General features: G+C 39.3%; 1 protein-coding gene across 4 annotated transcripts in view; it reads left to right on the top strand.

Annotated features, from left to right (window-relative positions):
- tanc2b (tetratricopeptide repeat, ankyrin repeat and coiled-coil containing 2b) overlaps window positions 1-13,511 on the top strand; it is a 90,765-nt gene that overhangs the window by 24,782 nt on the left and 52,472 nt on the right. For all 4 annotated transcript variants that reach the window (XM_077550374.1, XM_077550376.1, XM_077550375.1 and 1 more), the window contains exons 3-4: window positions 2,699-2,806; window positions 12,692-12,763. In XM_077550374.1, coding sequence (XP_077406500.1) covers window positions 2,740-2,806; window positions 12,692-12,763 — 139 coding nt within the window. In that variant the 5' untranslated portion in view covers window positions 2,699-2,739. The remainder of the gene's footprint in view (window positions 1-2,698; window positions 2,807-12,691; window positions 12,764-13,511) is intronic.

The raw sequence follows: 13,511 nt of genomic DNA on the forward strand, positions 1-13,511 counted from the left end.
GCATGCTCTGTCACACATGGGTGCATGGGCACAATGTATTCATATATTGTACATTTTATAATATGTCCGTTGCCAGTTATTCATGATATCACCACTTTGCACAATAGAATTAAACAGAATGACTAAAAAATAATCCACAGAGAACATTGGAAGTAAACAGACAAGCTAGAAATAATACACAGTCAAAACTCAAAATAGTTGTATGACATGCCTGTTCAAGAGTAGAAATTAGAAATAAATAGAACAACTTGAAGTAATCCGCAAAGTCAAAATAAGTCCATGACACATTTGATCCCAAAGGCGTTATACAATCACTGTTACGCAATTTTTCTTTGCAAGTTATTCTGAATAACCACCAACTTTCACCATAGAAATAAAAAGTCAAAATAATCTACAGAGTCAAATAAAAGTTCATTGTGTGCTCCATAATATTCATGCACACACAATGTGCGTGTAATGATTAATGTTATCGTTCCTCTTGAGCAGTTATTCATCATAACCGCCACCTTGCACAATAAAAATAAAATAAATAACGATAAATAATCCACAGAATAAAAAAAAAAAGTCAATTACTAAAATGTAATTGTCCCAACTAGTGATTAATGATGCAATTTCTCCACTTGCCAATCACTCTAGATAACCATCATATTCTGCAATAGAAATGAAACCAATGACTAGAAATAATCTACAAAATCAAAAACTGCTCCATGGTTTTTTCACATGTGCATTTACAATGTTCATCTGATCACTTCTCTCACGAATTATTCATGATATCAACCATTTTACACTACAGAAGAAAAAAAACAACTTGAAATAATCTACAGCGTAAAAAAAAAATAAAAATCCCATTGCGGCATGCTGCTCTCAAGCGCCACCAAATTGGTCTGCATCCGCTGACGCACTTCGCCCGCCCGAGCATGCTGCTTCTTGGCAAACCTTCACGTGGCCGGCACGCCGGGTCACAGAGAGTGGGAATGAGCACTCGTCCTCCTCCTCTCTCGCTTCTCCTTCTCACTGGAATACAAAGAAGCTCCCGGACGTTTGTAAGCATTAGCCGAGCAAATTCAAATGTCTGTTGACGTCGCTCCGGTGACTTTGCACGCATCGCCGCCTCCTCCGTGTTCTCGTCATCATGCATCATTCACGTGCATTCCAAGCAACGGCGCTATTGTTCTGTTGGGATTACTGCCTTGTTGCATATCGCAGCTTCCAGTCACGAGTAGCAATCTTCTGAGATGAAGTAGACGGTCTGAATTGGACCCGCGTTTGTGACCCGCCACAGCAAAATGAGTCACAGTCACCCAAAGATAAAAAATTTGGCATAATCAAGAATTAATTAATTAGACCAATCAGAGGCCATCATTTTGAGATCATAAACTTCAACATAGCAACAGTTACTATGCTAGAGTTCATGGCAATGGGTTTTGGAAAATCCTGTTTATTCCCAGCCCAATTTTAGCTAATTTCAACATAGAATTATTAAAATGACTACGGAATTAGCAAAAGGTCAGCTTTTATACTGTTACCCGTATCTTGCGGATTCTTCGTGTGGATCTACAACGGCAAGATAATAGCTCTTGTTTTGCTATCATTTGAGATAATTCCGTCTTTGTTGAGTGTGTTTTAGTCTGACCTACTGAAACATTATTGCCTCGTATCTCGAAATCTACCTCATTTTGCTATGGCAGGGCATATTTTGCTGTGGTCTTCACGTCATGACCCACTTTGTCAAATTTATTTTCCTTTCAAACAAGTGTGACAATCACCCAGTACAATACAGTAGACTTAGACAAAAATCATGTGCAACGCAACTCAGGAGTAACATGAAATAGAAAAGTGACATTAAATGAGAAAAATCCTCCAAAATTTATACAAAAAGCAATACATAAAATATTATAAATATATACTGTAAAAATAAATATATATCATCAATATGGCACTCGGCATCCAACATGAATGTGAATAAGAACTAGATCTAAAAAACATCCCCCAAATAAATACAAAAAATAATAATAGGAAAAAAAATACAATAATGAAAGAAATAAAAAAGAATGATCAATATAAAAGTAATATTTATAATTTTTTGAATGAAAGCCAAGTCCAACAATATTTAAAGTTAAATACATTTTTGACATATCGTTTGCAACTCTTGTTACTTGTTATAGAAGTAATAAATGTAAAATTAAATTTATCGTACATATAAAATAATTCCCCAAATACAAAAAAATAATTACCGTAATAGGCAAATATAATAAATGTATGTATGAAAGCCGTAGTCACAGAATGGATGTTCATTAAATATTTAAAGCATTTTTTTTTCTGCCCAGCGTAGCATTTTGGCTCCTGAACAATTGGTGCAAATGTTTTCTGGAGAATTTAAAATCAACTGTGTATTGTTTAAACTCAAGCAATAAACATAAGAAATAAATTCTACAAAAGTGCCAAAGTTATTGAAGTGCTAGCTTACCATGATGGGAAACCTTTCATTATTTACTTTACACCTATACAACTATTCGCACTATTACTTTATATTATACAATATGAATTATAATGTATTACTGGTCTCTTTGGGTTCTGACGACCCATTTAGGCTGCAAACTCAATTAATTGTGCCCTCTACAGGCATGACGACTAAATAACAACCGTGCTTGGGCATAATTCATCAAAAACAAAACATTCTCTTTCTCCTCCTTGACAGATTGCGGTGCGGTCCGGTCCGACGCATCCGGCCATCCCGCCATGTTCCGGAACAGCTTGAAGATGCTGCTCACAGGCGGCAAGGCCAACCGCAAGAGTCGCGGCAGCGGTGAGTCAAATGGCTTTCTTAGCACGCTGATCTTATTTCACTTGGACCCTTTTCATAAATCGGTAGTTGAGTTTTGGCATTCCGTCCCTCTTGTGTTGCCATGGGTCGGGGCGATCGAGTGGGTCTCAGCCGCCTGACAGGACAATTAGAGCTTGTGGCATGGCTTGATTAGAAAATGAGAAAAGGGGGTTGAAGGTGTACTTGTCTTGACGAGCACTTACTTGCACGGCTAATTAGCATAGTAGAGTGCCGCAGGCGACACACAAGAAGCTCATACTTGCATCGGAAGCCCAAATTTGTTTAATAAAATCATTTTAAAAAATCTTGGAAGCAAGCCACTTCCTGGTTTAAGGGAGGCGATTTAAGATGACATCACTGGAGACGTTTTGTAAACCCAAAGTTTTATGCAACGTTTCGGTCATGTGGGCCGGTCAGCCAATCATCAGTGTATTTCTTGTGACCTAGTCACATATGTTAAGCAGCCAATTAGAAGCCTGTATACTGAATAGAGGCACCCGATTGGCTGTAAAAGCCATAACATGGAAGTGGAGCGCTATAGTGTCGCTGGTCCGAAAAAACAAAACAAAGATATTTTAAGCAGAACGCTTCATTAGACAATGACAAATATATTTTTTTATTTTTTTTGCATCATCATCATTCGGCGTATTTGGCGGCGGGTCGCTAGTTGCCAACCTCTGACATAAGATGATATGAATGGATCTTTTCTTTTCCTTATAACTAATATCTTGTTCAATCTTTCACATTAGCCTGATCCAACGTAGACATTTATCATTGTTGCTCTTTGGTTTTCAGAAAAGTAATAAACTTAACACCCGTTTCCAGATGCTCGGGATATCTGTCATCACTATTCCACGAACTGTGACTGCGACGCTTCACCACGATTTACGCCGGAACAAACTTTATATGCCTCCTAATCAAAGCAGTTTTTCGCTTTGATTTGTACAGCTGTTTCAGCAGGCTTTTAATACGACACAGTTGTTGAAAATGTATGCCCGAGCGAACTGTATATGCCATAAAAATCAAAGTAGGTTTGTTTTAAGGTAGTGTTTCCTGGAAAGGAAGTGCGCACGTAACTATGATATAGGAAGTTATGTTCCTGTCCAAATACTTGAATGAAAAGTCAGCCGGTTGTCTAGACCGCGTAGGAGGAGCTTGACAGAAGATGGCATCGCTGCCCTTCATCGCGGCGTGCTAATTGACGGCTCATCTTCCACCGCGGGAGGACAGCGCTAATTAGAAAGCAGCAAATATGCCAGAGTTGGCGAGCGATGCACTACATTTGCGCCGTAACGTTTACTTAAGTAACTTTTGGGATAAATTATACTTGTTAGAGTAGTTGTAATGCAACATACTTTTTTTTACTTTTACTTGAGTATTTATGTTAAGAAAAATGCTACTGTTACTCCATTAACTGATTACTCACACGTCTCCCTGGCCCCGCCCACACGGAAGCAAAATTTTCAAATTGACAAATTTTTGTTAAGCATTACTCGCACACATTTAATCTATGTTTACCTTACAGACTACAAAAACAACAACTACTTTGTCATTTGTGTATGCCTAAAATGTCAACATGAAGAAATTCATTTTGAATTTGAGGAAACAATGTGGTCTACTCCGTAATCTCCGCCCAGCGAGCCTATTGGGCTATTTCATGAGTATAAAGATATTTAATTAAAGACCGTTTCTTTAGACCGGATGTGTTGTTCATAAAAATCTGCATTTGCTTGTTTCTATTTAAATTTTTTCCCATTTGATGCTCCGTTGAAAAAATACTACATCAGAAGTTACTCACCGGTTACTCAGTATTTTTCACTGAATCCTTAATCTTACCCAAATATTTATTTGTAGGACAACTTTGTAATTTTACGCCATTTTTAATATTTCTGACATAAACAAGAGGGTCCAAATATACGAAAAGGTACAATACAGAGCCACAGCAATCATCCGCCATCATCACCGCCACATGATCGACCCCACTGGACCTAATCCAGCGAGTGACAGATTGGCGCCCGCTGATCCACAGACGCTCCGCTTCCTTCCTGTGCCACCCCGACCAAGGGAGGTGGAGCGCCATGAATGGAGCGAATGTGGCCCAGCGGCCAGGCGTGAATGGGGGGAAAAAGATCATTGATGTCCAGTAACCAGAATGTGTCTCCAAATGTTGAATTTTGAGTGGTTGACGTCAACCACTCAAAATGTAGCGGAAAAAAATGACAGCTGAACTTCCAAGTTGTTTTCATTTCGGTTTTTCACCATAGGAGTGAATGTAAATCCTCCTTCGCCCTATATGACTCTAATTAATAAGCATTTTTTGTTAAATGGATCTCAATGTGTTAGTGATTTGACTCAAAACTTTTCAGAATTGTGTAGCCTACTTTTTGAGGCACATATGTCATCCCAAATCATCTCTCGTTTGGACTTAGACAGGAAATAGAAAATGTATCCTGATTCTTGTCCCATCAAGTCACCGTGACACGTGAATCTTTAGCAAAAAAGGGAAATGTGCTGGCTTCATTTGTACCAGGAGCATGTGGGCAGAGTGGAGCGTGGGTACTAAAGAAGAAGAAGAAGATGCGCAGCGCCTGTCTCCTCCTCTTCCTCCTCCGCACTCTGATTGCAGCGTCATTGCCGCGCTGGTGTTGGCGTTTCCTCTTGTCCCGCTTTGGGCCTTCGGCTTTAAAATTTAACACTTTTATACTCTTCTAGGAGATTCAGAACAAATAAAGGCTAAAAGTTATGAAACCGTTTTATGCTAAATTGTCTCTGTCACATACAAGTGTTAAGTGTCGGGAGCTAGCTAGCTTGTTAGCACTTAGCACAGTCACTTTTTTATAATAATTATATTTATCTTAATATTTTTCACGTTATATTTTTTCTTTATTTTGTACCAAAAAATAAATGATCTTTTGAATAATCCGGATTTCAATAATTACCAAAATAAATGTTTTTTTTTTTCATAATCCAGCAGCCTTAGTTCTTGCCTTGCTCGAACAACTCTTCATGAGAAAGGACTGTGAGAATGCTGGAGGGGGTGCGACATTAGTTTTACTCTTATGTATCGTTGCCATCGGGTGGAAACCGCAAAAACGGCATGTTTGTTGAGACATTATTATTGCATACTAGTATCTGTATTTGGTATCGGCGAGTATGTACTCAATATTAGTGAATGTCTGGACTCTTAAAAAAGACCTAAAAATACGTTTATTGACACTGAATTGTAATTGTGTGACACATGACATCGACATTATTATCATTATTATTATAATGTTAGTAGCTATTGCTAATCTGTGCTAACGCTACAGCTCTGCTTACCTTTTAGCTGTGACGTGATAATGCTTTGGCTGTCACAGAGGTTCTTTCAATCTGGATCTTGGTCCATACCATTGGCTGGTTATTATGGTAATTAAGATCCACTGTTCTGTATCAGTTTAGTTTAAAACCAAAACATTTACAGTATGTAATAAGTCTTATGTTGTTTATTGTAATACATATGTATTGCTTGTGTTTGTAAAAAAAAATACATGCGAAGAGGGCCTTGAAAAAATAATTACACATTAAATCGCAATTGCAATATTGAGGTAAAAATATCTCAATTACATTATTTAAAAAAATTATTCAGCCCTACTCTTGATGAACGAGTGAAGGAATTCTGCTGCTGGCGGAAGAAGCAGAGGATGATGGTGAGGAGGAGGAGGAGGAGGAGGAGGAAGAGGGGGTGCGAGCTTGTTTCCGTCTGCGTGTGTTTGTGCGTGTGAGCTGAAGCGCGACTCGCTGAGTGGATGCGTCCTGACACCTGGCGCTCCCTCACTCGCCGCTCACATTCTCTCCTCTCCGGGCTTGTCTGGTCTGTCCTCCGCCTCCTCCTCTTCCTCCTCCCTTTATCTTTTGTCCCCCCTCTCTCTCTCTTCCTCTCTCTCTTTCGCTCCATCCGTTATTCCGCCTCGGTTCTCCGCCGGCGTCCGCTTCTTTTGTGTCGGGATCTCGCCTCGCCATGGTGCAGGATTTTTACGGCTCGGGGCGACGAGGCGCTCGGCTGACAAAGGTGAGCCGCGGGGATCGGGTTGTCAGGGTGAATGGATGAATGAACGAATGGATGAAGGGAAAGGGCGGATTGAGCAGGCTCTCATCTGTTGCTCATTTCTCAGGATTTATTGGCAGCACATCTCAGCTCAACTCGTGAGTGGCCTTTTAATCTGAAAGCATATTTGGTTTGATTTTATTTTCTTAAGAAAGATCATCTGCTTCCTGTCTGTCTCTGTTAATCACCTTGACCGTAGTGCCACACCTTTATGCTGGTGGTCGACATTACTATTCACAATAGGAAAGAATGCTTTTTGCCTCTTAATGCAACATTTTGGGTGCTGTCCAATACTTCAGAATTATTGGGGGGGATTTACTATTTTATCTTATTTTTGTTGTCTTTATGTAAAACATTAAGGTATGATTTCATTATATAAAAAGAAAAATAACTATTTCATACGCCACAATTTTTTTAAATTTTTTTTTAAAGAAAATAGTCTGCCAATTTTTTTATCGTTATTTTTAAACAAAAAAAATAATTTTATACATGCTTTTCATTGGAATGTGATGCTATGGAAGTATGCTGAATCTAATATTTTAAAGCCTATTTATCTTAATTTAGCGCATTTAAAATAAAAAATAAAAATGTAAGTATAAAAACAAAATATTTTTGGTATCATTACTGTAAAAATAATCAATTAAAAAAAGTTTTGTTTTTTCCCCAAAACTCTATTTTTTGCTTAATAAAGTGATGCAAAATTTGTGTTTTCATCGTAGCCATACTTTTTTCATGATCACTCGTTTATCTATGTATTGCATTATAAAAGAAATAAAGAAAAAATAATTGTTTTTTTCAATTTTTTTTACAAGAAATTAAACAGAGACCAAAGAGCCCTCACATATTTGTGGTTTGCATTTAGCAAATTCACCTACTTGTGGTTTCTTTTTTGTTTCTATTTTTCTCTCATTTGCTGAAAAAAGCGTTTTTGTGCTGAAAAGGAATAAAGGCAGTACTTTTGCGCCAAGGAACTTTGTCAAATTGAGTTGAGAAGTTTCATTTTAACAAAATGAGCGCTCTAGCACCATCTTTTGGCATCTGTAGGCTATTATAAACCTTTTTTTGGGGGGGGGGGGCCTCAATTAATTGCTGGCTTTCGCTATTCAAACAGACACTACGTTTTCATTGGATATCGACGATACCTTAGCATGATAGCATAACCACTTTTTCTTCAAATGTTGTTCCTTGAAGCTCATAAACGACTACTCGCAATCGAAACGGAGCTCGTCGTAGCGCAAACAACAATCACAACAATCAAGATGGCGTTTAGCAGACGGTTTTCACCACCTTTCCCACCCGCCCACTGAGGCACTTGCAGAGAACAAAAGGAGCAGGAGATCAGGCTAATTAGTCTCGGCCACATCCGTCTTCCTCTCTCAAGTCCGCCTTTTTGCCCTCATAAACTCCAACTTAGCCTTCTCGTTACGTTTGCGTCTCCATTCATCTTCCTCCTCCTCCGCACCTTCTTTTTTTTCCTCCCATCCGACTCCCTCTCCTTTTCCTTATTTGTCAAATCCCACTCTCGCCTCTATGCCCCCGTCGTCATCCACTAAAGCTCGCCGTCGTCATCACACGCCGCTTTCCCCTTCGCGTCGTCTTGAGAGCTTCGTTTCGTAGTGCGTGGCAGGAGATGATGCCATGTAACATTTCTGATTCCAGGCAGGAGGTTGGAAGGGGGAAAAAAAAACAATCATTTAAATGTCCAAAAGAGAAGTTATGGAATAATCTGCAATTTCCAATTCTGATTCTCAAGCATCCCAATCATGACTCAAAACAACAAAAAACGAGGTAAATGCTTTAGCTTCCTATAAACGATACAAATGTGGTTGTCTATACGGATTCTTCAATATGTGAGAAATGATACACAAGCCGAAATTCAAACCCCGAACCTCAGAACTGTGAGGCAGAAATGCTAACCACTAAACCACAGTGCTGCCCCATTTTAAGTCCATAATGTCACAGCAACCCTGAAAGAAAAGTGACCAAAAGCATCCATCTTTGTGTGTTTTTTGTTTTTTTTTCCTCCCCGCGCTTGCATTTCCTTCCGCGTGTCTATTTTTGCCGCGTGTGATGTAACAACACAGTGATGTGCTGGAAGCCTCGCCAGCTTCTATTCATTTTTTTTATTTTTATTATTTTCTTTTCAAAACCAAGACCACCCACTTGCGATACAGCTTCCCTCAGCCACCCGTGGCAGTGTGGGAGTCTTTTTTTTTTTTTCATCCCCGTAACACATCAAATCTAACATATCTAACACACTTTATTCAGTACGTGTACTGTCCATTAGTACCTCCATCAATTGAAGACATCAAGGCATGACGCTTTTGAGATTCTATGCATGTCATTTATCAATCAAGACATCCATTCCTCTATTTATTGGAATTATGCAAAAGCATCAGACTAAATATTTAATAATAATAACAATAATATTTAAAACAACATTTTATAATATAGATTTTTAAATACAACAGTATCAAAAGAAATACTAAAATATTAAAAGTATTAAGCAAAATTATTTTTTTGTAAAACATATAAAATATTAGATTGGAAAATACACATACTGTCTATATATTAGATTATTAGTATATATTTTTTAAAGTTAAACAAAATAAGAAAAATATTAGACCCCTCTAAAATATTAGATAAAAAAAACATTATATAGGTTTTTTTTTTAAAGAAATTAATGCAATATTAAATACAAAAACTACAAAAATTTATCTAATTTTTGACTTTCCAGATACTACTAATAATAAAAATGCACATTTTATTAAGTCCAAAATATTATAAAAAAAAATAAAAATACTGTAAAAATAGATAATAATTTATACAAAATATAGTATATACAAAATATATCATTGCATTATACAATAAAATACTAAAATATGCATATACTGTATTAGTTGGTGTAAAAATAAATTTATTAGAGCAAAAAAGGTTTGCATAAAAATCCACTGTTAATGATACACAATAAGATGAAAAATACAAGCATGCATAAACATTAAAAAAAAATCTGGTGGTATAGATAAAAAAGATTTTACACTCATTTTGGACAAAAATATTAGATGAAAAGTACAAAAATATTATGAATACACACACATCACATCTTTTTGCACGCAAGTCAGAGTCCAAATCATTAGTTTATTTAAGTATATGCCGATACTAACTCTCCATTCGATAGCTCAAAAATGAAGAAGACAAATGAAAAAATATATATTTAAATAAAGGTATCCCACTTTTTTTATATGGCTGTAAGTCAGCAGTGATTCACATCAAGTAAGCAAAGAACATCATATTTCATTCTTGATTTTTAAAATCCAATCTTTATCATACGATAATCACATTGGGCCAACTCAACAAACAAAAAAAATTAAAAATTTAAAAATCATACTTATTTTTTTTTTAATTGGTCAAACAAAGTGTTTAACCCTTTCACACATCGCTCCGACTTCTCCCATAATGATTCCTCTTGTCCCCGTGTAAAATAGTCCCAACACACGGCCATGCCGTCACCGCTGCAAAGAAAAGCCAGCAGACTGGAGTGCGCTGTTGTGTCGGCGGCGTAGGAAGCGCACAGAGGGCAGATTGTGTCACCCTGACTTAACTTGTGTTCTTCTGGAGAGGCCGACACATGTTTTGTCTTGTGTCCCGCGGTGGCATGAAGACACGTCTCTGTCCTCGCACAGTCAGAGGTTTTACCTCCTCCTCCTCGTCCTTTATCTCCCCCCCCTGAAAGAGGCCACTTGTCTGCATGCCACAACATCCCATTGTGATTACGAAACAACAGAGAAATCTGCGGCAAAGAATGAACGCTTTCTCTCTCTCCGATGCATACGCGACAAAGACGTGATTCTCCAGCCTGGCAGGATTTGGATGAGAGAGGAAAAGCGGTAACGACGTAAAGCCTCGTTCACCTCTCTTTTAAATACGGAATTGGCAAAGACCTGGCTTCATTTACTGCTAAATGTTTGTTAGCCTTCAATCACATCCAGTAAACATGTTCTGTTGTATACAAACGTTTTGTTGAATATTCCCATAAAAAAAAAAAGTTTAAAAATTGATTCGACCGCATATCGAATCGATTCGAGACTTGCGCGCTGTAATATCGCGATATATTGCCGAATCGATTTTTTTTTAACACCCCTAGTGTCCGGGCTCTCCCTTAGAGATAGACGCTCGGTTATCCGGGGGGGACTCTGAGTAGAGCCGCAGCTCCTCCACGTTGAGAGGAGCCACTTGAGGTGGCTCGGGCATCTGGTTCGGATGCCTCCTGGACACCTCCCTGGAGAGGTGTTCCGGGCATGTCCCACCGGCGGGAGGTCCCGGGGACGACCTGGCCTGAGAACGCCTTGGGATCCTGCCGGAGGAGCTGGTTGAAGTGGCTGGGGAGAGAGAAGTCTGGGCTCCCCTGCTAAAGCTGCTGCCCCAATTGCGAGTTAACTGTTGAAGTCATGCAATTAATTACGATTAAAAAAAATTAAAATAAAAAAATAATTATTGCCTCACACCCCCTAAATATTATAATTTGTCCTTTATTGTGTATATCTTGTTTACAATAATACCCTCAGTAACTTTATTTAGAGGCTATAAAGCACTAACTAACTCTAACTCTGACCCTAATCCTACAACCCTCTATTCCGTAACCTTGTAACCAAGTCTGCTTATAGAATAAAAAAATTTAAAAAAGTGTAGGATCCCAGCATCCATGAAACTTCTTGACTCACTAGTTGCCGTGTGTTTTTTTTTTTTTTTTTTTGTAGCCCAGCTCATTGGTGTCAAACTCACGCTGACCCAGTACCCACGTGATCCTCGCGCCCCCTCGGGCCATTTGAATGTGTCCATCGACCAACTTGATCTTTCCAACAGAGAGGCCAAATGCCGTGCTGGTGACCAGACCTTTTGCTACCGTCCTTGTTTGAAGGCTACTAGCTAGTTAGTTGATGCTTCACGACGTTTCCACAAGCTAGTTGAGGGCTTGTGCTACGAAGCCAGCGGGTCTTTTTCTTCCTGTCGCAGATCGTCTCAGGCTGGTCTTGATTCTGACGTCTGATTGTGTTTATATCCAGCAGTAAATCAATGTGGGGCCGTTTCAGTCACACAAACGTGTTAATAGTCCTCGCGCCCCACTGACAGCCGCTCCATGTTATCCCGGTTATGCATGCTCATCCTCTCCCACTTCCAAACAGTCCAGTTCGAAACCAGCAGATGTAGCATTATTTTTTGGAATCATTTTTTTGGTGTGTCAACATATGCCATTTTTGTTTCCATTCTCTTGTGCAGCACGAGAACTTATGAACTCTCCTCGGCATCAAGCGACCGCAAAAGCAATTTTTGTCGATCCGCGTCCGCTTGCTTGCTACGATTTAATTTGGGATGATTGTGCTTCATCACAACAAACAATGTGACCAGCCATACTCCCGCCCTTCTCTTTCCACTGTGGTTAATTCCGGCTGCGCGCTCCCTCAGGGCGTCATTGATCCTCATATTGCAAACTGTATGTTGATCCCAGCTGGGAGTCGCCCACTGTTTCTCTGGCGATATCAGACTTCAGATGATGGCGGGCAGGAGGAGGAGGAGGAGGAATAAGTGGAGCTTGGCGGCACGCTCCACCTTCGCCACCGTCAGGGGCCGCACGGGCCCCGGCAGGAAGGGCGTGGAGGGCCTGTGTGTCAGCAGCCTGCTGGGGGTCTTGAGGTCCCACTTGTGGATGGTCGGGGACGAGCGTGTGGCTCGACTGCACCACCGCGCTCACTCGCTGTCCTATTCTTTGTGCTCGTCCTTCACAGATGGCGGGAGCGAGGACCTGGGAGACCCCCGCTCGCCCGGTCTAGATCCTCACTTGAGCCACTTCGGTCAAGGTAAGCACACCTTTGAAACATTACATTTATTAACGGTGTGCCAAGAAAATCCATTCTCATAAGTATCATGATTCTCATTTAGTACGATTCAGAATGGATTTTAAATGTCCCAAAAATCTTATTTTATTCAAATTATTTTATACTGTCTTGCCTTTGTCTGTGTGTGCCTTTATTTGGAGCGCTGTTCATGTTGTACCCGGTTTGGCCACTGAGGGGCAGTGTGGTTCCACGCGGTCTAATACACTGTTAAGTGGTAGCCACATTAGAGAGTCGAAGGCAAAAGTCACGATCAAGTTATTCCAATAAAAAAAAAAGTAGCGAGTAGCGTGCTAATTAGCATTAGCGAGTCAGACTGGAGTAGATCATTACGATTCCTTGAACATCTATAAATTGAAGCAAAAATCATTGTCAATCAATAGTTGCTAATAAAAAAATCGTTCTTAATCGAATCACAGACCCAAAAATTGGAATTGAATCGAATCGAACTCTGCTGCCACCCGCTGGCCGTTTTAGTAATAACTACCCTTGCTTCAAGCGTACTCTTGACTTCAGAGGCTGCATCAAAGCCTTCGGTATGCTCTAGCATAAAAATTTTTTTTTTTAAAACTTATTGATTTCTGTAGTCTTTCATGAACGAAGACTGATTATCTTCTGTGTTTAATCAAAATAAGACATTTGCAAACATCTGGAACCGGTAACATAGTACAACATCAATCCCCTTTTTTTTTTCCGAAATCACTATACGAAT

The sequence above is a fragment of the Vanacampus margaritifer genome, chromosome 18 (genome assembly GCF_051991255.1).
Source record: "Vanacampus margaritifer isolate UIUO_Vmar chromosome 18, RoL_Vmar_1.0, whole genome shotgun sequence".
NCBI lineage: Eukaryota > Metazoa > Chordata > Actinopteri > Syngnathiformes > Syngnathidae > Vanacampus > Vanacampus margaritifer.